The sequence below is a fragment of the Girardinichthys multiradiatus genome, chromosome 13 (assembly GCF_021462225.1).
Source record: "Girardinichthys multiradiatus isolate DD_20200921_A chromosome 13, DD_fGirMul_XY1, whole genome shotgun sequence".
In the NCBI taxonomy this organism is placed as follows: Eukaryota; Metazoa; Chordata; class Actinopteri; order Cyprinodontiformes; family Goodeidae; genus Girardinichthys; species Girardinichthys multiradiatus.
In genome coordinates this window covers 13,330,147-13,353,749 of record NC_061806.1, presented here as the reverse complement: position 1 = coordinate 13,353,749, position 23,603 = coordinate 13,330,147, and the positions used below count along the sequence as shown (strand labels likewise).

Genomic DNA, 23,603 nt, shown 5'->3' with positions numbered 1-23,603 from the left:
TTGCAAGACAGAACCTCTATCGTGCTTTAAGGGGGCTTTCTGCTCCATTTGTTTTTCATTCTGTCACCTTTAAAACTAATACCCTGCATCTCTACAGGTCTACAGTGGTTTAATATTATGACTTGTTTGGTTATTTTTGCTCTGTTGTTAGCAGATATGGGATGGTTAGCTGTACAGTTTTAAAACCACAAAAACTCTCCATAAATACTGTTCCTCCTGTTTAATGTTATTTTAATGAGGTGCCAGGGAATGTGCACCCAGTTGTATTGAGCATAGTGTAATGCAGAGCTGCCACTCCCTGAAACCTGCGACCGTGCACTGCAGGTCAGCTAGCTGAAAGAACGCTACTAAATTATACTCTTGTCGTGGAAACGAAAGGACCACACTACCCCTGTCCCCTAATACAGCTGTAAAACTACAGTTGGCGAAGCTATGAGCGAGCAGCAGGATGCAGGCTAGCCACCTTAGCAGATGGCTCGATTAATAAAACCACTTATACCATAAAAGACTTTTAGTGGAAGTTTAATCTGAACTCTTCCTTACATGCACGTAACACAATTTTAACAATACATACATGTTATTAACAACGTTAGAAGTGTAATAATGTTATATTATTTTAGCAGCAGTAAAATCTCTGAGTCCCATGCCTAGTGGAAAGGTTTTATTTTTATTTAAGCTGTAAAATCATCCTTTATGAGTTAACTCAGGTCATTTCTATGTCAAAACAATGTGTTATTTATTGTTATTTGATGAATCAATTTAACGTCACCACAAAGGTGCTAGTAGTTAGGTTAGGATTATGTCAAATACATTATATGTAATAACACACTGTAATCTGCTGAATTAAAACTAGACTTGTTGCTGTCGCAGCTTAATAAATATGCACATTTTATTAAATCATTCAGTTTAGAGTGAAAATATCAAAATACCAACAGACCCAACTATTCATTGTGTATGTAGTGTATACAATCAATGACCATGTGGCTTGGCTGGGTAGCTTAAAGATAATTGTGCTCTGGCCACAGGCTACTCTTACTTTAAAAAAAAAAGTCGATATTATGTCATCAGACCACATTGAACTCTTTTTGCAAATAAGCATGTGAGCAATCGAAGACATTTCTACAGCGCTGAGTTCACTCACATTGCTTTAATTGAAAATGTCCACTTGGAAATGCACTATACCAGGATTCAAGAAGAAATCTGATTACTTAAAACAATACTGGAGCTTATAACCTATATTTCAGAAATTTACATTTTCCTTTTCATAGTAAGCAAAGCTGACAGATCAAACGGGCATGTAAAGCTGTTGTTTAACTCTAAACAGGCTTTATTATCTGAAAAACAGGATAGCCAGAAAAATCGCAATCGATCGGCCCGGACCAGTGACTGGAGACTTAAAAGTGTGATCTTTATCCGATTAGAGCAGTGCCTTGCCTCAGAGCTACTAGCTCATGCTAAGAACAAAGTTGTTCATTATGGATGCTGCAAAACCAGTTTACATTAGGTATTTCTTGTATAGGTGAGGTATTTAAATTCGTCAGAGGAAGCACAGACATGTAAGATGGTATTTCAAAGAAAGCTGTATTTTCCAAAACAGACCTTGGAGAGATGTATGCCAATCGTTCAGGCTGCGAGAAAGCGAGAGAGAACCAGACTTTCAGTAGACTTAGAAGTTGCTCTGTTTGTTCTTTGGAGCTTTCAGCACCATAAGGAGCAGAGCTTTCTTCCGCGCTGCTCCAAAACTCTGGAATTCACTCCCTCCAGACATTCGCAATACTGACACTCTTCCTCTGTTCAAGTCTAACCAAAAACCCATCTGTCCAAGGGTGCTTACCTCCATTAATTGCTCTGTTTTGTGTATATTTTAATATTGTGCTGTTTCTTTTATTTTCTTGTGTCTTGATTTAATTTCTTGTTTGTACAGTATCCTTGAATCTTTTAAAAAGCACTTTATATAAATTATTATTTCAACATCTCTGTCACGGAACATGCTGGATTTGGAAAGGTTTGCCACCTTTTAAACATTTCAGCGTTAAGGTAAAGCTCTACATGCAACAGAATAACAGACATTGCAACGTTTGTTTTTGTTATGCTAGCCTCTTATCGCTAACATAAAATGGCCACAGAAAGTTTAGATGTTAACTGTATCATTTTGTCTTTCTTTTAAAACAGCAAATTCCTGTTTTACAGCCACTGCTCTCACACACGTGACATGACATCACTTCTGTTCCTAATATAAATAATACAGGTCCTTCTCAAAATATTAGCATATTGTGATAAAGTTCATTATTTTCCATAATGTAATGATGAAAATTTAACATTCATATATTTTAGATTCATTGCACACTCACTGAAATATTTCAGGTCTTTTATTATCTTAATACGGAGGATTTTGGCATACAGCTCATGAAAACCCAAAATTCCTATCTCACAAAATTAGCATATCATTAAAAGGGTCTCTAAACGAGCTATGAACCTAATCATCTGAATCAACGAGTTAACTCTAAACACCTGCAAAAGATTCCTGAGGCCTTTAAAACTCCCAGCCTGGTTCATCACTCAAAACCCCAATCATGGGTAAGACTGCCGACCTGACTGCTGTCCAGAAGGCCACTATTGACACCCTCAAGCAAGAGGGTAAGACACAGAAAGAAATTTCTGAACGAATAGGCTGTTCCCAGAGTGCTGTATCAAGGCACCTCAGTGGGAAGTCTGTGGGATGGAAAAAGTGTGACAGAAAACGCTGCACAACGAGAAGAGGTGACCGGACCCTGAAGAAGATTGTGGAGAAGGGCCGATTCCAGACCTTGGGGGACCTGCGGAAGTAGTGGACTGAGTCTGGAGTAGAAACATCCAGAGCCACCGTGCACAGGCGTGTGCAGGAAATGGGCTACAGGTGCCGCATTCCCCAGGTCAAGCCACTTTGGAGCCAGAAACAGCGGCAGAAGCGCCTGACCTGGGCTACAGAGAAGCAGCACTGGACTGTTGCTCAGTGGTCCAAAGTACTTTTTTCGGATGAAAGCAAATTCTGCATGTCATTCGGAAATCAAGGTGCCAGAGTCTGGAGGAAGACTGGGGAGAAGGAAATGCCAAAATGCCAGAAGTCCAGTGTCAAGTACCCACAGTCAGTGATGGTCTGGGGTGCCGTGTCAGCTGCTGGTGTTGGTCCACTGTGTTTTATCAAGGACAGGGTCAATGCAGCTAGCTATCAGGAGATTTTGGAGCACTTCATGCTTCCATCTGCTGAAAAGCTTTATGGAGATGAAGATTTCATTTTTCAGCACGACCTGGCACCTGCTCACAGTGCCAAAACCACTGGTAAATGGTTTACTGACCATGGTATCACTGTGCTCAATTGGCCTCCCAACTCTCCTGACCTGAACCCCATAGAGAATCTGTGGGATATTGTGAAGAGAACGTTGAGAGACTCAAGACCCAACACTCTAGATGAGTTAAAGGCCGCTATCGAAGCATCCTGGGCCTCCATAAGACCTCAGCAGTGCCACAGGCTGATTGCCTCCATGCCACGCCGCATTGAAGCAGTCATTTCTGCAAAAGGATTCCTGACCAAGTATTGAGTGCATAACTGTACATGATTATTTGAAGGTTGACGTTTTTTGAATTAAAAACACTTTTCTTTTATTGGTCGGATGAAATATGCTAATTTTGTGAGATAGGAATTTTGGGTTTTCATGAGCTGTATGCCAAAATCATCCGTATTAAGACAATAAAAGACCTGAAATATTTCAGTTAGTGTGCAATGAATCTAAAATATATGAATGTTAAATTTTCATCATGACATTATGGAAAATAATTAACTTTATCACAATATGCTAATATTTTGAGAAGGTCCTATATACTACTCACAGAAGGAAAGCTAGAAAAAATTGTTTTGATAATTTCTCATTTATTTCTCATATTCCTGTTCTTAAGGAGAAAACCAAATCAAGTAGAAAATGTACTGGCAGGCTACAACTTGGCAAAATTTGGAATGTGGAAATTGACCAGAATATCTTTATTTCAGACTGTATCATTAAATAAGCAGTGAAAATCAGTTTAACACATGAATGACAGAATCACACATGCTTGTTTGTGTAATCTGTTGAATATGATGACATTTCTCCCTTGGCTGATGATGTCTGCATTCAAAGCAGCAAAGAGACAAAAATAACAAAATGTTCTGACAATGAACAGCTGAGTGAAGGGCTGCTACAAAGGTTGTTATCATTGCTCAACAGACAGAAAAGGGGATTTTTCACTTGTATACAGTGGGACCATACCGTGATCACACAATTAGTAATGTCTTTGTTTCTATGTTGTCTTTTCTTTTAATTATAAGTATTCTTAAAAATATTCATCTTACCTCAAACTCAAACTTGGAGCTTCCGAAGTTGGTCCTCTGCTTCTGCCAGAAGTTGTCCGGTTTGATGATAAGAGCAACGTGGATACACGATGGAAATGACTCCTGCAGGATCTTCAGCAGAGGCTTGATGCTGTCCCACTTGGAGCCACGCATATCAACAATGACTGTGAAGCCATGTTTACACACCTCCTCACTGGGAGGAACAGCGGTGGAGGTTTGCCGGAGGAATTAAAGAGTAGTAAGAGAGAGGGGGAACAGAGATTGAAGAGCATAATCCAGAGAGAATGAGAGGAGACACATGGCAGGCGTGGGAAAGGATGAGAGGGGGAAGATGGATGGGAGAAAGAGGAGAGAGGAAGGGGAAAAAAAAGATGGAAATGGAAAAGGGAGAGACAGCAAAGAATTAGAACAAATGCATGACGTATTTTCTATACCATGAAAAGCCTACGCAGCAAATGCACATCCCACACATCCACCCCCACATGATAAAGCACACAAAACTGTGACTAATGAGTCACAAACACGTGTTTTAATATAACAACTCAAATCAGTACATTTGTGGTACATTTTCCTCCTGTGGTGCTACATCTTGGACACGTGCACAAATCAGAAGTGAAAATCTGTTTAAAATGTCAAAAAACATCTAAACATCTCCATCCTTTTCCAAATCATATTGTCAGTGAAGCAGCAACAGAGGACAGCCACTAGGCAGCTGTTTGAAGATGCTACCTTTTCAAAAACAGAACTATTTAATCAGCAGATAACTTGCGCTACAAATACAAATATTTTTCTGCAAAACACAGTGTGCTTTAAGGAAAGTACTGAATGTCCAAGAAACTCGAAGTAGTAACAAAACGAGGATGACAGGTGTCAAAGCAGAGGCAGAATAACCTTAGAAAAGAGGACCACATTAAAAGGAAAAATAAAGACACAGATAGGTTAAGACAGCAGAAGTTTTACCTGGGAGGTGATGAGCTACTCGTCCACAGTAACTACTGCTCCTGCTGCACTGCCTCAGCTACTGCGACACTTTGTTTTGCTTGCACACACACACACACACACACACACACTCACTCACTCACTCGCTAGCTCACTCACTTGAACACACCTCCTCACGCATGCTCACTCCTTTCCATCTGTTTTAATTTCCTCTCCCCTTGCCTCCCCCTCCCTCTCTGGTGATTTCGTTTTCCTTCTTGTTGTCATTACATTTCTGGTACTCATCCCCACTAGGAGCTTGGGCTTTTCCCTCATCTGTCTCAGCATCCCCACATCCATGAAAATGACTTCTGGGAGCAGAGAAGCTGCAGTTATTCAACTGTTCATCTCAGCCCCATCACGTGTTTGTCTCTACACCACACCACTTCCACTTACTATGGTTGTTAATATCTTTTCAAGTTGATCAAAAAACAAAATAGTAAGACAGGTAATGAATGTTTAACCTGGGGATGCAGGCGAGGTAGGCGATCAATCTCCGTAGATCATCTGCCCGTATTCTGTCGTGGTTACTGCGTGATGGAAATGTTAATACTGGACCACCACGTCTGTCTCTTCCCCCTGAGGTGAAAGAAATACAAGCATAGAAATTCGAATTAGAGCCTGTGTATATTAGCAATGCGCTGGTTACTGTTATCAAGACTAAGGTTTTAAAAAGGTAAAGTTTCAAAACTAAAAACATTTTTCATCATTCTTTTCTTACTATTTAAAGTCAGAATAACACATATTCCCTTCCCCAAACTATGCTCAATACGACTCTTTGAAAATATTCCAGGTTAGAAAAAACACAGTCATGGTGTGGAAAATGAATAAGTATCACTCTTAAGAGGATAATTTAGTTTTAAAACAGGCAAGCTATGAGCAGCAAGTCTGCAGCCAACTGCAGGTGGACTACCTGACAAAATGTACATGTTACTTTAGAAAGAGCATAATGATTCTGCACAATGTGTGCACAATGTCACGGTTCATTCAAAATTTGTCCTTAAGTCAGTGTATAAAAACCACTATAATAAATAAAGGTTACAGATAACATCACTACAACCGTGAAATTCACTAAATTATTTTATAAGCAATCGGAACAAATATTGCTCCTCTTTTGTAACTAAAAGAAAGATTATAGATTTTTGTTTAAAAATTTCTGCTTTACTCTGATAGGAGAATCTCATAAAGGCCCATTCTAAGTGTTTAAATGTAAGCTGAATTAAAAGAAATTGGAAAGAAATAATGTATTTGCTGAAATAGTGACTCATGGAGTGTGTTAAGGAACACAGGAGAAATAAATTAATTTATATGGTTCAATGGTGATTAAGACAAGTGCAATTAATTTACAAAATAAATTAAACTAGCGAAGATCCCTGTAAAGACTACCCTTTGTACCCTTTTACAAAAGACGCTGCATGTTAAAGGTTCATGCTAGCTAACATGTTAGCAAGTAGTTAGCCCAGAGAAAATGTACAATTTTATGCTAAATAAGAAACACTATTAAAAATGTTAAGCAAAAATCATATTGGGTCTGGTCATGACTAACGGAGGGGATTCTAATGAGAGAGTAAACATTACAAACAATTCAAAAAGGTTACATGTTATCCTAATAAAACTACCAGCTAAAGATTGTGCTAGCTAACTGCCTGGCTAATGTATTAGCTAGCATTTAGCCCATATAAAAGAAAAATTTTTTATATGCTGAAATTTCCCAATACTAAATAAGATTTGGTCATGGTAAAAACAATGTTAACATACTAATAACATTTTTTAATGACACACCTGCAGTGCTTCCTTATCATTGTCAAAGGGTCATACTATCTTAAATGCTTCAAATATGTCCCTGCTCCAACACACCTGATTCAGATGGTATTAATTATCTCAAAGGGTTGTTAATGATTCTTTGTAATGCTATTAATCCACCAACAATTTAAATCAGGTATTGAAGCAATTAAATACTGAGAAGCAGGGTTGAAACTACTGGCAGAGAGGACACCTGCAAATGCTTTTTTGAGCAAAAATTATATTTCTTTGCCGAATTTCCTTTGTAAGTTGGAACCAGTCGGACAACCAGCAGGGATTTGCTAACTGTAATACTCAGACAGGTAGGCACAAGCCGGACTAAGATTTTCACAGCACTTTCACTGGTATCCAATCAAGAGACTTTAAACTCTGGGAATGAGATGGAAATTTTGGCAGTTTGGAATTGGTAATATTTTAAAAACCTTGCTAAATCTTGATGGCAGAAAGCAGCCCATGCCTATAGGAGAACATCCTTTAAAAATCTGCTTTTAAACTGCTTGCTGTTCAAGAACTAGCTCTTACTATGTCGTTGGTGTTAGAGGAAATAAAGCTTACAAAAATACTCTGGATAAAAGAATAAACCACAAAAAGGTTTCTTGTCGCTTTCCTGATCTTGTAAAATAATTGTTTTACTTGTTTCTGTCAATTATTCATGACATTATGGTAGTTGTTCCTACATGCTGTTTTATGAATATTGCAAATAGATACAAACTCTGGGCCTTCTATATTCAAAAACATAGAAAAATCAACAATAAAATCAAAGTGTATATTAAACGCATGCAGCTATCTACATAAACATAACCAGATAAAGATTTCTCTGAGCCATTTACCGGCATTGGAAGGTCAACCTTACAATTAATTAATTCTGTTCATGTGATGCGGTAGTATTACAAAAAAATAATTACACAAAGAAATAAATGTCTCTAGACACCCGTTAGCGTATACCTGTGAAGATACAATGAAAAAGCTACATAATAAATAATGTGTCATATAGCGATAATGAACTCTATAGTGACAATTTGCTGTCTGTAAAGTGAGAATAAAAAGAGAAATAAAATCGTAAACCAATTAATTCAGCTACACCAAAGCAAGCCATATTTTAGTTTTGACATATGCTAAGCATAACATGCATACACTGATTTCCGCAGGAAGTAGAAGGAAAAAATTATTTAAACTTAGGAGTCTTCTGACCTCTATCTTAGCTTCGGGTTATGAATTTGTCGTTCTTGCCATTGAGTTTTGCAACTGATGCAAGCCTGGTTGAAATAATAGTTTGCTCCATATCATTTGGAGATAAACAGACACTCATATGGGAAGTTGCAATCATAGACCGACTGTGCTCGGACAACAAATTAGTGAGTTCAGTCTTGTTGCCTTGTCTTTTCAACCAGAGAAAATCTCTAATGTTCATGTAGTTATATGCAAACACGAGTGGCAGACAGCATAGGCAATTTAAAAAGGGTCAGATTCAGGATAATAAGCTTAGTTCATTTACTCTCTTCTTCACCATTAGCCTCTACCTCCTTCCCTCTCCCGTCCAATTTAAAGCCAATTACTACATCAGTGTGTGCCCTGGGATGCGCTGGCCAACGGCAAGTCTTTCCATAGCAACGCTTTTCTGCATCTCCCTCTAGCAATCTCAGCTTTATTTTGTCCTCATCATTGTGTTTCTACCTGTAACCTTTACAGCACACTCAACAGGGTCCATAAGAGGAGTCGGCACAAACACATGTTATGGACATGATCTGCACGTGTGATTTTTCTGTATATATGTGGGATAATGCACACACAGGAAGAATAATATTTTCACGTGCTGTACAAGGAATCCTGCTGGACGCTTTTGGCAGTCTGTAGGTCCAGGCCGGCCCACTGTGAGTTTTCTCTGGCACAACTCAAGCTATCTGTGTGTGTGTGTGTGTGTGTGTGTGCGTGCGCGCGCGTGTGTGTCAGACGAAGCTGAACCAGGACACAGGCAGCTGCAGCTCTCTATTTTGCAGTCCTATTGACACCGGTTATACAATACTTATCTGTATGTGAATCAGTGTATGTGTTCTGAGGGTAGCGTGCTTGCGTTCATGAAAGTGTTTGAAGATAGGTCAAGGACTAAGTGTTTGGGCCTCAATTTGACCCCCTGAGTTTTTACAGGCAGGCTGAGCAGCTTGTTATTATGTTCACACACTGTATGATTGAGTGTCTGTAAGAAAGCTGAAGCACTTACAGATGAGGCCATAGAGCATCTACAGCTCAATATCAGGTATCTGTGTGTGTTGGGGTCTGTAGTATACTTTATACACACTTAAAAGGCTCTGATCAGACAGTTAGGGATTTGGAGATGTGTGTGAAAAGAAAAATGAAATAAAAATCTTACCGGACAGAAAAGCAACTTTCTCTTTGAGGATGGGGAGCACTTCCATCGCTCTCATCTCTTCATTTCTCCTAAATCCTAAACAGAAACAGAAGAAAGAAGGCTTAGAATCTAGCAATAAGAAAAGAAAGCAAGATCTTTCTTCCAATGGTTTTTCTCCTCTGTCCAAGAGCCAAATGTGTTTTTCCTTTCCTTCAGGGCAGATTATTTTGGGACAGAGCAGATGCTGTCTAATTGTAATCTGCATTTAAAACACATGAAGCTGGGTTACAATTCATTGTCTCTTTCTGAAACACACTTGGACAGAAAAAGATGCGAGTGAGCAGTTGGAGAAACATTTGCAGTGGGAGGAAGAGAGGCCAGAAACAACAGAAGGAAAGAGGAAAGATGCACATTGAAAGCTTCAAACAAGGCTTTGTTGTAAAATCAGTCAAATTCCCTTTAGAGTTTTGTCACCTATAGAAAAACATGTTGTTCCCCTTTTTCTACTTGTCTAATTATATTGTTGTAAAACATGATTTATGCAATATAAAATCTACCCTCCCACAAACATGTTTCCTAGGCCACCTGCCTCTGGTGACATCACATAAGGCACAAGGCAACTGACCTTGTTATTTCAAAATCTGCCTTACCCTGCTATGTTTTAATTATCAGTGTACATAATCAATACACAGCTGGGTAGTGTTTTTAAATCTATGCTAGCAGCTGACAAAAAGACGTACATATATAATGGAATCAAGCACATTATTTGGCCTGATTAATGTAAATGAATTTTACTTGTGCATATTTCTGTCCAATTGTGGCTATCAATCAAGATTAATGCAACGCCAACTTTGAACTTTATAGTAGATGAGATGTCGATGGATCTCTAAAAATAAACCATTTTATCAAGCATTGATCAGAAATGTCAGCCTCACAGTTAGCTGCAAGATATTAAATGCCAAAAAATATCAACATCATGGTACTTGGAGAGGGGATCAGTGGATCAAGGGCTGCCAGAGCTAGTCTGCATAATCAATAATGTCAATAATTGGTCGACATTAACATTTTTAGTCAGCAAGGGTATGAATGTATCTTTTTAATATCTTTAACCTTTCCATAATGTTTCTGTGTGAGGAGAGTCTGGCGGTGCAGGGTGTGCGGCTCTTTGTGTTTCATGTATACATCAATAATAGGTTGGCCATTTTCAATTCAGTTTCAAAAGAATAATGGCGTAAAAAGCATCTACCTTACTGACCAATGGCTTTAAAAGTTTTACGAAATTTTCAAAAAGTATGAGACCACTTCTTGTTAGGTGAAAACAAACAGGGTTGTACACACTGCAAGGTTTCTTGGTGTACCAAAGCAGCACAAGCTGAAGGCAATATGGGAAGAAGTCAACCAGAGGCAATCAATGAGTCAACTGTATGTTGAAAATGAGTAAACTATTAATGTTTTTATGCGTTGTTTCAGGATACTTCTGCGGATAAATGTCAGCTACTGTGCTAATTCCGGCACATTTACATTGAGGCATAATGCTGACAACATTGTCAGAATCTTAATTACATGTAATTCTATCTGGGAAAAGACCAAGATTATGTCTGCTACATTTTTCACTCAATAAAGGTTTAAGAAAATGTTTAGAACCTCAGAAAACTCCTTCCCTCTATTAATCTTGCGTGTTACACAACATTTGTGTCGCAGAACATTATTAGGCACACCATGAAACTTCATGAAGATCCGATAAAAGTGTCTCTGCCAATTAGCTCCTTAGGCTCCAATTTACATGACAATGGATCCATAGAAAATGGGATTTTTTTCTGTTAACACATCTTCATGCTGTTTTAATTAGTATCTCTGTGCACACCACACTAGCAGAAACGTGAAAATGGTTTAATTCCCCCGCCATGCCACTTGTACGCGTTGTGTTCTTTGAGACTCAACAACATGCGCAAACACTTCCTGCTCAACCCATACGGGATAGAAAATAAGCACTTTGTTGGAGAACCGTTGTTAGATTCAAAACATTCATTGTTATTGTTGATTTCTTCTTCTGTGTGTTTTAAACTGTTTGGCAGCAGTTATGTTGCGTGCACATTAATTTCTGCTGATTGCAGTCCTGCCAAGTCTGTGGCAGGGCTTCCCCATTCAGGAAGAATCAATTTTTCCTGTCTACATGTCAACGGAGACCGGGACATTTTTTAAAACGTTACATCAGTTTCCAAATCGTGTTGTTTTCAGAGAAAAGGTGCACCGCTGTCGTGCACACGAACGGTAGAAACGCAACAGAACGTTTTGCTCAAACAGAACCTAAGTCTGACAGCAGTGGAACAAGATAACTACTGGTCAAGGATGGGCTGGATTTTGAGGTGGGGAGGAGTGCACCCTGCCGGGCTCACATCTTGAGCCATTAGTTGAAGGAAAGTCAAAACGTCCGTGCCGCCATCCGAATGTGTCTTAGTTTAATTTACAGTCAGTTAAGGAAAGTTCTGACCATAGTGATTATGTTATCTTTGTACTGAGCAATACTGTAACATTGTCCAAGGTGAGGCCAGAAGGCTGGAAAACTGGAGAAAAATTTGTCACTAAGATTAATTTATCAGTTTCATTTATCAGTTATCAGTCAAGCAAAAATAATCTAGTCATTAGTGGCAGCCCTAATAGGATCAGCATTGTCCACACCAATAACAAAACTTTTCAAGGATCACATTAAATTATTATTTACCCTAAAGAGACATGAACATTAGCAATTCTAAGGGTTTTCAGCTGTTAAGAAATTGTAAATAGAGTAGTTTTTAATCAAAGAAACTAATTTAACAGAAAAGCATGAATGCAAATGTAACAACTGTACCTGCTTAGCCTCAGTTTGCCTTCTTAGAGTACTAATCTTTGTCTATACATTAGGAGCGCTTACTCATTCCCTTTTGTATAATGAATCACCTGATAGCAGCTGAACCTTCACTTAACTCTTTTCTTTCTAATACTGCAAAATTAGCTTGTGAAAATCTTCTGGCACATAACAGAAGGACTGTAATGTTTTCCATGCAAGGATTTCTGGAGCAAATATTGAAAATTATGGCAAACAAAATATGGCAAGGATAACCAGCACTCCTAACCGTCACTCTATAAATGTCAAGTTGTATGATCTCATGGGTGTTGCAGTGTGAAATATAATCATGAGCTTAGGTTCTGTCAGGAGATGTTCAAAGATTGAAAAAACTGCTTAAATAACTTCCGTACACAGACACAGTATTCCCTGAAGTGATTAAACTCCCATCCGAGCTTCAGCAGACAGGAACATAGAATGGGCCTAGTTTTTGTCCTTCAGACAGACCAGACATCTGGTTAATGTGACTGATGATCCAGACATGATGTGTCCACCCATGTGTCTCTGTGACTTTCTCCTCTTTTCTCTATCCTTGGATTTCAGAGTCCAGACGTTCTCTGGTGTGTTACTCTGAACACATCTGAGGTCCCCAGAAGACCTCTGGCACTTTTTCTGGAACAGCAATCTGATGTCAAGGAGTAATTCTATTAGACATCAAATTTTTAAAAAAGGGCAAACTTTGTATGTATCGGTAGATGTATCTGTTTGTGATGCAAAAGAGAGGTGATAAATATCAAAGAATAATATGAAACTCCAAATGGGAGGTAGATACTGAGGACTTCAGGACAAGATAAACTAACCTGACTTAGATCAGTTTATTTCTGCTCTATATAAGAAAATCATACAAATGATGCCGCTTAACGGCCTTAATCACATTTAATCCAAAGTTAAACAAGTGGAAGCGAGATTATCTTATTTGATTCAGAAATCCAAAGTGCCGGGTTTCAAAAATTTTTTTGCTGTAAGTCTGCTGCATACGTATCATTAACAACTCTATTCATCATTGGTGAATTAAGTGTACCTGAGGCTTAGCTGCCTATCAAATATATATATATGCGTCTTTTGTCCTGAATGAAACAGAACGGGGGAGAAATAACTCCAGTGCACTCCAGCCTCTGCTCACAGCACAGTATGCTAATGAGAATGAAATTTCTTCTGCCAGATTGTCACCTGAGGAAACAGGTGACAATCAGGACTTGTCTCCATCTTTACTCCGTTTCACTTCCTCAATTGATCCCCCTACATTTCCTAAATTACATTTGCTAAACTACATTTCCCTATGTGCTGGAATAGAAAATCGTCTCTTTTATATTGACCAGGTTTAGGCCCACATGTGAGTCAAGAAAGAGATCGCTCTGGATATTCTCATTATTGAGCCATTTATCCTCCACAAGCAACAACAACGTATGATCGGTCCCCGCAAACTGCTGTGTGCCCGGCCGGCTGCCACTGAGCAGGAGGAAAATCAAAGTTCGAGGAAATAAAAGGCAAATGTTGACTAGACTATGAGCAGAGGACGGCCGTGTGTTTCTGTTAGAGGGTGTGTGTACAAGGACAGCAGACGCTGACTGCTGTGTAACAGTCTGAGCTGGCTATTGTACAGTAAACCCAACCGGCTTGTTGAGGCTCTGGATGGATTTGCTTTTATCTAACCAACAACCTCTTTAATTTCCAGAGTCCCAGGTGATACACATCTGCATGCTGGACTTGACAAGGAAGGATCTGTTTTATCCATACAGCAATCCTTTACATATCTACACAGACTAAGTGTACTGCAAAAGTGTTATATTTGACTTTTTCACATTTTGTCTCATTAGAAGTACAAAACAGCTCAAGCTTACTCAGATTAGATGATGAGCAGAGAGACACTGCAGCCGCCATCGTTCACTGTGGGAATGGTGTGTTTTGGGTAATGTAACAAGCTTCCTTTTCGCTACGCACAGCACGTTTAAAAGGAGGTCACAAAGTTTCATTTTGGACCCATCTAAACAGATTACCTTAGTCCACACATTTTATTGCGTTGCACAAACTGCAAACGGGACTTCTGGCGGCTTTTTTCAACAATGGCACTCTTCTTGCCACACTTCCAAAAGGGCCAGATTTGTGGGGTTTTATGACTACTTGACTTCAATTTATTCTCTAGACTGAGCTGTGGATCTTTACAGCTCCTCCAGAGTTACCCCTGGGTTCTTGGGTTCTTCTCCGACTAATGCTCTCCTTGTCTCGAGTTTAGGTGGACTCCCATGTCTTGAATGTGTATTCTTTCTATTTTCAGATGATTGATAGAACAGATATGCAAAGCTTGGGATAATCCCGCTTTAAGCTTCACCACAACTTTAGCACTGGTATGTTCTGCTTGTTTACTAATGTTCTCTAACAAACCTCTGCTGCCTTCACAGAGCAGCTGGATTAATACTGAGATTAAATCAAACATAGGCACACTGTTTGCTAATTAGGTCACTGTTGAAAGCGACTCATTGCTCTGGATTTTATTTAATTGAGACAGTAATAAACAATCAAAAAAAGCCATAAACTGTCAGGTACAACCACACACAGAGTTAATATCAGCAACTAAGTCATATAAACTCGCTTTATTGAACATTAGATCTCTGTCAGGAAAATCATTTTTAATCAATGACTTCATCACTGACCACAATCTTGATGTTATGTTTTTAACAGAAACATGGTTAAATGAATTTAATGAAGCTCCCATTCTGATAGAGTCGACACCTCCGAACTACAATTTTCTTTGTGAGAGCAGACAGCAAAGAAAAGGTGGAGGTGGAGGGGTGGCCACTTTGTTTAAAGATTTATTAGAGTGTAAAAAGGTATTTCTGGGCAAATTTGACTCTTTTGAATATTTGGCTCTCCGGGTAAAGAGCCCTGTCCGAACCATGTTCTTGAATATTTACAGGCCTCCTAAGTCCAAAACAAACTTTATCAGTGATTTTAATGAGCTTTTATCTGTGATATGTGTTGACTATGACTGTTTAGTTATTGTGGGAGACTTCAACATTCACATGGACAATCCTGAAGACAGAAGTGCAATAGATCTATGTGACACTCTTAGAAATTTTGGTTTGACTCAACATGTTAAACAGCAAACGCACAAACAGGGACATATTTTGGACTTGATCATCACTAAGGGTCTAAACATTTCCAAGGTGTCTGTAACTGATGTTGCTCTATCTGACCACTTTTCTGTTATTTTTGAAAGCATCATCTACAATGACTCAGTTTGCCAAAGAGACATGATAAGAAAATGTATCTTTAAGGACGGTGCTGCTGAAACCTTTAACCAGATTTACTCTTCTACCTCCACTTTGCCTTGTAACACTGCAGATGAGCTGAGATGAGAAAACTTTCATTCTAAAATCTCGGACATCATTGATTCAATTGCTCCAATTAAAGTGAACGTCGTTTCTGGGAAGAAAATGTCTCCATGGAGAAGTGCTCCACCAGTCAGAAGTGAAAAAAAGGAGTGTCGAAAAGCTGAACGCAGGTGGCGAAAGACTGGACTCCAGGTTCACTGTATTATCTATAAAGAGAGACTATACAGATATAACCTACAACTGAAAAATGCAAGGGAATCTTTCTTTTCTGAGATCATCAGCAAAAACATTAACGATGCTCGTGCATTATTTGCCACGGTCGACAGGTTAACAAACCCTCCTGTAACTGTAGCATCTGAACTCCACTCTACCAGGGCCTGCAATGAATTTGCTAAATTCTTTACTGAAAAAACCCAAAAGATCAGAGAGGCAGTCAGCACATCCACATCAACTCCAGTACCAATGTTGTCTCCAACTAGAACTGATTTTGACAAAATTTCCCAATTTCACCAAATAAACGACAAAAACTTAGAAGAAATCGTACAGCAACTAAGCTCTTCTTCCTGCTGTCTCGATGCTTTACCCACAGCTTTCCTTAAGAAAGCTTTGCCTGTAATAACATCTGATTTAACTCAAATAATAAACACGTCCCTTTTGCCAGGTGTTTTCTCCCAGGCCCTAAAAACAGCAATTATCAAACCTCTATTGAAAAAGAGCAACTTGGACAAGCTGCTCCTACAGAACTACAGGCCAATATCAAACCTCCCCTTCATCAGTAAGATTATTGAAAAAGCTGTGTTTCAGCAGTTAAACAACTTCCTAACAACGACCAACCGCTTCGATGTCTTCCAGTCAGGCTTCCGTGCTTACCACAGTACAGAGACTTCTCTTGTCAAGGTGTTCAATGACATCTGTATAAATGCAGACTGTGGAAAAACCACAGTGCTGGTATTATTGGACCTTAGTGCAGCATTCGACACTGTTGATCACTCCATTTTATTAGAGCGCCTGGAAAACTGGGTCGGCCATTCTGGTACAGCACTCAACTGGTTTAAATCCTACTTGAAGAACAGGGACTTTTTTGTGTCAGTAGGTAACTTTACATCAGAGAGCACAAAAATCACATGTGGCGTTCCCCCAGGGTCCATCTTAGGGCCCCTCCTATTTAATATCTACATGCTACCCCTAACTCAGATTTTAATAAACAACAACGTAAGTTATCATAACTATGCAGACAATACACAGCTATACGTTACGATGTCACCAGGTGACCATAAACCCATTCAAGCGCTGGGTAAATGCTTAGAAGAAATCAATGCATGGATGGGCCAAAATTTTCTTCAGCTGAATCAAAACAAAACTGACATAATAATCTTTGGACCAAAGGAAGAGCGTTTAAAAGTTAGCACACAGCTTCAGTTAATACAGCTAGAAACCACCAGTCAGGCTCGAAACCTGGGTGTAGTGATGGACTCAGACCTGAACCTTCAGAGGCGCATAAAGACAGTAACAAGGTCAGCCTTCTATCACCTAAAGAACATCTCCAGGCTTAAAGGACTAATGTCTCAGCAGGACTTTGAAAAACTAACTCATGCGTTCATCTTTAGTAGAATTGATTACTGCAACGGTGTCTTCACAGGTCTGCCTAAAAAGTGATCAGACAGCTGCAGTTGATCCAGAACGCTGCTGCCCGCGTCCTCACTAGAACTAAGAAAGTGGAGCACATCACCCCGGTTCTAAAGTCCCTACACTGGCTCCCTGTAGCTCAGAGAATAGACTTTAAAATACCTCTGTTAGTCTATAAATCACTGAATGGCTTAGCACCAAAATACATTTCAGACTTGTTGTCAGTGTATCAACCACCCAGATCTCTCAGGTCATCTCGCTCAAATCTATTCTGCATACACAGAACCAGAACCAAACATGGAGAAGCAGCTTTTAGTTTTTATGCTCCACTAATCTGGAATAAACTCCCAGAAAACTGTAAAAGTGCCGAAACCCTAAATTGCTTTAAATCAAGATTATAAACCTATTTGTTTAGAGTGGCCTTTGACTGTGCCATCTAAACATTATTAGTTACATTTTCAGTCCAATTTTCCTTTCATTTTCTTATCCATCATTCTATTCTATTTATTTATTTTAAATTACCTCTGTTGTTAGATTTTCTGTATCATTGTAATGTTTTTTCCGTGTGCAGCGCCTTGAATGCCTTGTTGCTGAAAAGCACTATATAAATAAACTTGACTTGACTTGAAGTGAAGTATAGTTGAGACAATACTCAACAGTTTAGATTTGTACTTATGAAACAAACCAAGCCATTGCCTTTCCAACACACTCCAAATCATTCTTTTTTCTTCTGCTTCGGTTAGGGAGCTCCTACCTCTTTTTTTTTTTTTTTATCTGTCAAGTAACTAATGAGTGAGCACCAAGGTAAATCCATAATGCTGCGTTCCCAAATGCAGATATACTATGTGCTGTAAAAATAAAGTAGGCTTCGAAACAAAGTGTCATCACTTTTCAGTACTCTGCAGTGCACTGGGACAGCAGAAAGTGGCACAGCAGCTAAATATAGTGGCCAGGTCACACCCACTCTCCCATATAAACACACACTTACACTCTTTGCTCGTGCAGAGGGACAGGGAGACATTTATGGATAAATTATGAGCAAACACAAAACAAGAAAAATGGCAGGCTAATGAGGCATCTTTGTGTTTTCATAAGCAGACTTAGGGGAAAAATAAGTGTGTGAAAAGGAACAGGGAATGAGGGAGCAAAGGAATAATGTGCTGGACTGAGGAAAAGTAGAGAATAAAAAAATTAGAGGATAACGCTGCCAGTTACTGTCAAACCTGTCCTCACTTTCGTTTCATCAAGTTTGAAAAGTTAGAACTCTACATGTTTCAGGGTTACAAAGAAACTAAGTTATCTGGCCACCTTCACCCGACAGGAAACCAGCAGTGTACCTGCCATTGGGATGTGGCCAGAGCCGGTGTGTGCGTACTGCCACCTGTGACTGATCGCCCAACAAGCCATACTTGATCACTCATCTGTTACTTTTTGGGAAGAATGTCCATAAATCACTTTGGATGTGGCTCCTCTAACGGAGAGACGGTCCATTGGCACCATCGGCTCATGACACCCTGGATGGCAGATGTGCTGAAGGGATCCACGGTGGGCAGAGCTGCAGCAGCAACAGTTACAGCTAATCCTGGGATTCCTGAGGCGAGATATTCCACTGCTCCAGACAACCGAAACCGAGCATTTTGCAGTGTCCTGCGCGTCCACATGGAAAAGCTGAAGCAAAGGTTTCCACTCCGTAGACCGTCCCGTAAGCTCCGGCATCTATGTGCATCTCATGTGGCATAAAGTGAGCTGCTAATCTCTCTGTCTTTTGGAAAGGCGAGTTTCCCCGAGGTAATCCTAATTGTGTAGGAGGAGCAGTAATTATAACATGCCTGCACTGCATTTATGAACCCTGGGAAGCTGCTTAGCATAACACGAGACCTGAGGTTGATGGGAAAAGTCCTTACAGTGCAGGAGGGACTTGGCTGCAACATCAAGAACACATTACAGTCTTTCTATGGGACACCACAATAGCCATTTAAACTAGCTGTGCTCAGGGCAGTCCAGCATACATTTACTTCTGCATCTGCAAGCTGGAGTTTATACAAAAAAGCATATAAAAGCAAAGGACATAGTGCATATAGGATTCAATTCTAAAGGTTTTATGTATAAATAAAAAGAAATAAATAGTAAATGGAGTGAACTCATATATCGCTTTTCCAGTCATACAGACCGCTCAAAGCGCTTTACACTAGAGCCACATTCACCCAATCGCACTCACTAACGCTCACACATTCATACACTGATACGCAAATCGGTAGGCAACTTGAGGTTAAGTGCCTTGCCCAGGGGCACATCGACATATGACAAGAGGAAGCTGGAATCGAACCCACAACCTTCTGATTGCAAGACGACTACTCTTCCTACTGAGCCACAGTCGCCTAAAACACACACAACAGAATGCATAATACTCAGAGAATTATCCAAAACTCCAATTGCTACCTCTTAAAGTCTAAAAGTCTTAGCATGTAAAATGTTAAAGTTTATAAGAGTGCAATTATAAAAAGATTGAACAAGTATGCCTTCTTTTGAAGGGTTTCTAGGAGAATCCTTCTCCTTATAAAAATAATAGGGCAAAACGTAGGTTTGCAAAGTTGCATCTAAAAGAACCAAAAGACTCCTGGAGCAATGTTCTTCAGATAGAGAAGATGGGCCGTAATGCACAGCGTATGACACGCTACACCAACTGTGAAGCATAGTGGTAGATGGGTGATGATATCGGCTTGTTTCGTCACCACGGTACATGGGCACATTGCAGCTGCTGACTCAGCCGTGAACTCCCTCTGCATACCAAAGCATTCTAGAGTTAAATGTGAGGCCAGCTTTCTGGCAGCTGAAGCTTGGCCTATTTTGGATTGTGCAAGCAATAAGGTAATGTAAGAGTGAGACTAAAGACCTCCACAAATGCTTTTCCAGCTGAAGATAGAATCATGGCGTAGGCTTAGTTGTTTCACGCACCGTTTTCCCATTTTGGCTTAATCTCGGTTTAACAAATTTCGCCAGTATTGCATCTGAAGGGTTGCTTTGTACAAGACTGAATTGAAATAACTAGAACCTAAAAAAACATAACAAAAACAACTGACGTGAAAAATGGAAAACATTGACTGAAGGAGTTTAGGAAGCACAGATTGGCCACCTGCCTGTATTCTTCTTAATATATTTAATATATTCAAGAGTGCTGGGTAGTTTGTCGCTCATATATTTATTGCCGGCTATAGGTCACTATTTTATTAGCTCCTCTACTTCATGCCAAATATGAACAAAAGACTTCAATTGAATTCTTTATCAAGAATACTATAAAGTCTAACTTTTACATTCAGTTGCTAAATGTAATCTACCCGAATGAACTAGGTGACCCTGTTTTCCCATCATATATTTTGCCAGTTTTACTGTCTAAAGCTCTAGAAGAGTTGTTGGATCATCTTGGTGATGAAGAAATGTGGGCTAGTAACAATCAATGCCTATAGTACAATATTTGTTGCAATTTTCTAAAATTGTGCAACTATAATAATTCTTTGAGACATTAAGCATACAAACCTGCAAAATGTTAATTAACCCTTTCCATCATCTGAATTAACATTAAACTAAGACTTACACTGGTTTTTAGGTTCTTATTAATATATTCTTATTTTAGACCAAGAACTGATGTGCTACTTGTCCAATTTTTGGCTCATTGAGAAGAACTGAAAATTTCACCACACAAAATACATGGTTAAGCATCAAACCACACAACAGCAACATCTGTAATAAATTGGAATACAAAATGAACATCACAACGTTAAATGTGTCTTGAAAAATATATTACCTGCGAAAATACAACATTTGCAAGCTCAGCTTCTACTCCTTTTTTCCCCAAGTTAAACATCTCAGTTTTCTAGGGCTAGAAATCCATTTGCATCGGCCCTCCCTCTGCTCCTCAGAAGCAACGGGGATGTCCTACCTCTTAAAAGAAAGAGCTAAGGGCTAAGAATGATGGACAAGGATACCTAATTCTTAGTATGCATTGGCAAACAAAGAGAACAGCCAAAGTAAATAGACATGGTCACAGTCAATGGGAAGCACTTAGAGGTTTGATCATTAGGTTTACATCAGCAAACATCCCGATACAGCGAACATTAGTTTATTGGATGAAAACGTTAGGTTTTGTGCTGCATAAAAAGTCTTCCACCAAAGGAACTGCAGCACTAGTTCCTTCACCTCCTACATATCTGCAAAAAACTACCAGGGATCAGAACCTGCCAGTGTCGTCCTTATTGGCCTGGATCGGAGACCAGCCAGTCAAACTGAAAATCTGCTTTCATTTCCTTTTCAGTAAATGCCTCAAAACCAACAACTTCATGTCTAAAGGCATCCACTAAATTTGAATAACATTTTGAGCTTAATAAAAAACAAAGATTGGGGATGTTTGATAGAGAAACAGGAATCCTACATTTCCTTAATTTTCTGTTCAATTTAAAACTTGCTCCCAATCAAAGAACCTGCAGCACATTTTTTCTTGTATGTTTTAAAGCACCCTAAGGAAGAGAAGAAAAAATAACTCAGAATCGACAAGAGAAAGGCTGATCTGTGAAACTGTAGCACAAAACAAACTAGAATAAATAATCTGCATTTCTCACCGTCTCTTTGGCTATTGCCGATTAGAGGAGCTTTTATCTTAATGATGTTGAGTACATTCAGAAAGGAAAAACCTCTGTCCAGCCTTAAATCCACAAGATGAATCTTCTTTAAAAGGCAGAGGTAAAGTTTAGGAGCTCTAATTTTACCCTAGACAAAAGTAAACCCAAATCAGTTTTATCTAAACGCTTCCCGGATGACTGGGCTTGTGTGAAGTGTGTGAAACACAGTTATCGCCGATAAGGCTGCGCCCATGAGTCAGAAAGGGCGACAGATGAGAGTGAAATGCCAGACGTGTCCATCATCCCTCACTGAAATGACCAGAGTGAACAACGGCTCATCATTCTGGGTCACGACTGTCACCGGGTCAGGTCCACTCTTCTGTTTCAGAATATGTCAACACTCTGCTCACCTCAAAGACTTCCTCTGAGAGGTCAAGTGGGACATTAACTCACACATACAACAACAAGGAACTCTATGCAAACAAGTTAGCTACGTGATTGTGACAAATGCTTCAGGGTGGCGGCAGGCAGTGAGTGCATGTTTCCATGTTTAAAAGAGATGGGAAATGCAACAGCTGTCTGGTTGGGGACAGATAGGATGGGTGGTGCAGTCAGCCGAGGCAAAGAGTCGAAAAAAGGCCAACAACTAGAAGCACTCGCTCAACTTTCTCTGTTTGATTAAAGGATAGTAACACGGAGCCTCAATCTCTTAATGGCCATGAAGCAGCTGACTGGGTCAATCTGGTACTCGGCCAGCTGTTGTAACTCAGAAGGAACCAGAGCCGTGCACGTGTGCACATCCCAGCATAGCTCCAGACTTCCCACGTTCACATCGTGCCAGAAATTCCAGGCTGAAAGGTGTGTGGGAATAGCTGGGATTCTTTTGAGGCTGAAGGAGGGGATAGGAATAGTGTTTCCATAACACCCCGTGACCCACTTATGAGTACAGCCTGGTTAGCAAGAAAACAGAAACTGGACAGGACAGAACTTTCTTTTCTGTTCTATGAGCACTGCTGTTTCAACATGGGAAAACATCTGAAACAAATCAATATAATTTTGACTTTGATTTCTCTCAACTTGGAGATCTTTTATATTTCTCATGCTCCAAACTTTGATTTTCAGAGAATTCCTTGCCAACAAATCCACATCGACAATGGAAACACTGTACTATTGTTTTTTCTGAGCATTTGAGTTTTTCTTTTAGCGCCTACCCTTGTTTTTTTTTTACACTGAAACTACATTTTGCAACTAAGATCAAGCTTTTGTTCTGGGATGAATCGCAGAATGCTTCAATACCACTGTTAAGGACGGTGGAGGCGTCTGATGCTGTGGGCCCGTTCGCCTTCCAAATGAGCTATACGAGATGCCAGGATAAATATGTGGCAAAATACCTCATGCCCACTGGTAAACATGGCAGAACATGGCAGAAGATCTTTGATCCTGTGGGCCTATTTTATTTACAAAGGCCATGGGAACGCTATATTAATTTATATTATTAACTGTTTAAAATACCAGATTTTAAATAAAAATTTTGTAATCTGAAACTAGGTCATCATTAACTTTTTCAGTATGACAATAATCCAAAACATTTGGCCCAATCAACACAGAAAATGGTTCACCAGACACAAAAATCAACCTTTTTTTAAAAGACTATATC

At 39.5% G+C, this 23,603-nt stretch overlaps 1 protein-coding gene across 8 annotated transcripts in view; it reads right to left on the bottom strand.

The window, feature by feature from the left end:
* The window catches only part of LOC124878756 (triple functional domain protein-like), a 117,275-nt gene that overhangs the window by 54,227 nt on the left and 39,445 nt on the right, over positions 1 to 23,603 (bottom strand). For 7 of the 8 annotated variants that reach the window (XR_007040848.1, XM_047382848.1, XM_047382852.1 and 4 more), the window contains exons 3-5: positions 9,513 to 9,587; positions 5,806 to 5,920; positions 4,364 to 4,556 (exon numbers count right to left, since the gene is read on the bottom strand). Coding sequence is in view for 7 of the 8 variants with exons in the window: in XM_047382848.1 (XP_047238804.1) it covers positions 4,364 to 4,556; positions 5,806 to 5,920; positions 9,513 to 9,587 (383 nt within the window). In the remaining variant the exon portion in view is untranslated. Of the gene's footprint in view, positions 1 to 4,363; positions 4,557 to 5,323; positions 5,463 to 5,805; positions 5,921 to 9,512; positions 9,588 to 23,603 lie in introns of those variants that run through there. The other variant, XM_047382854.1, reaches the window with a different exon arrangement.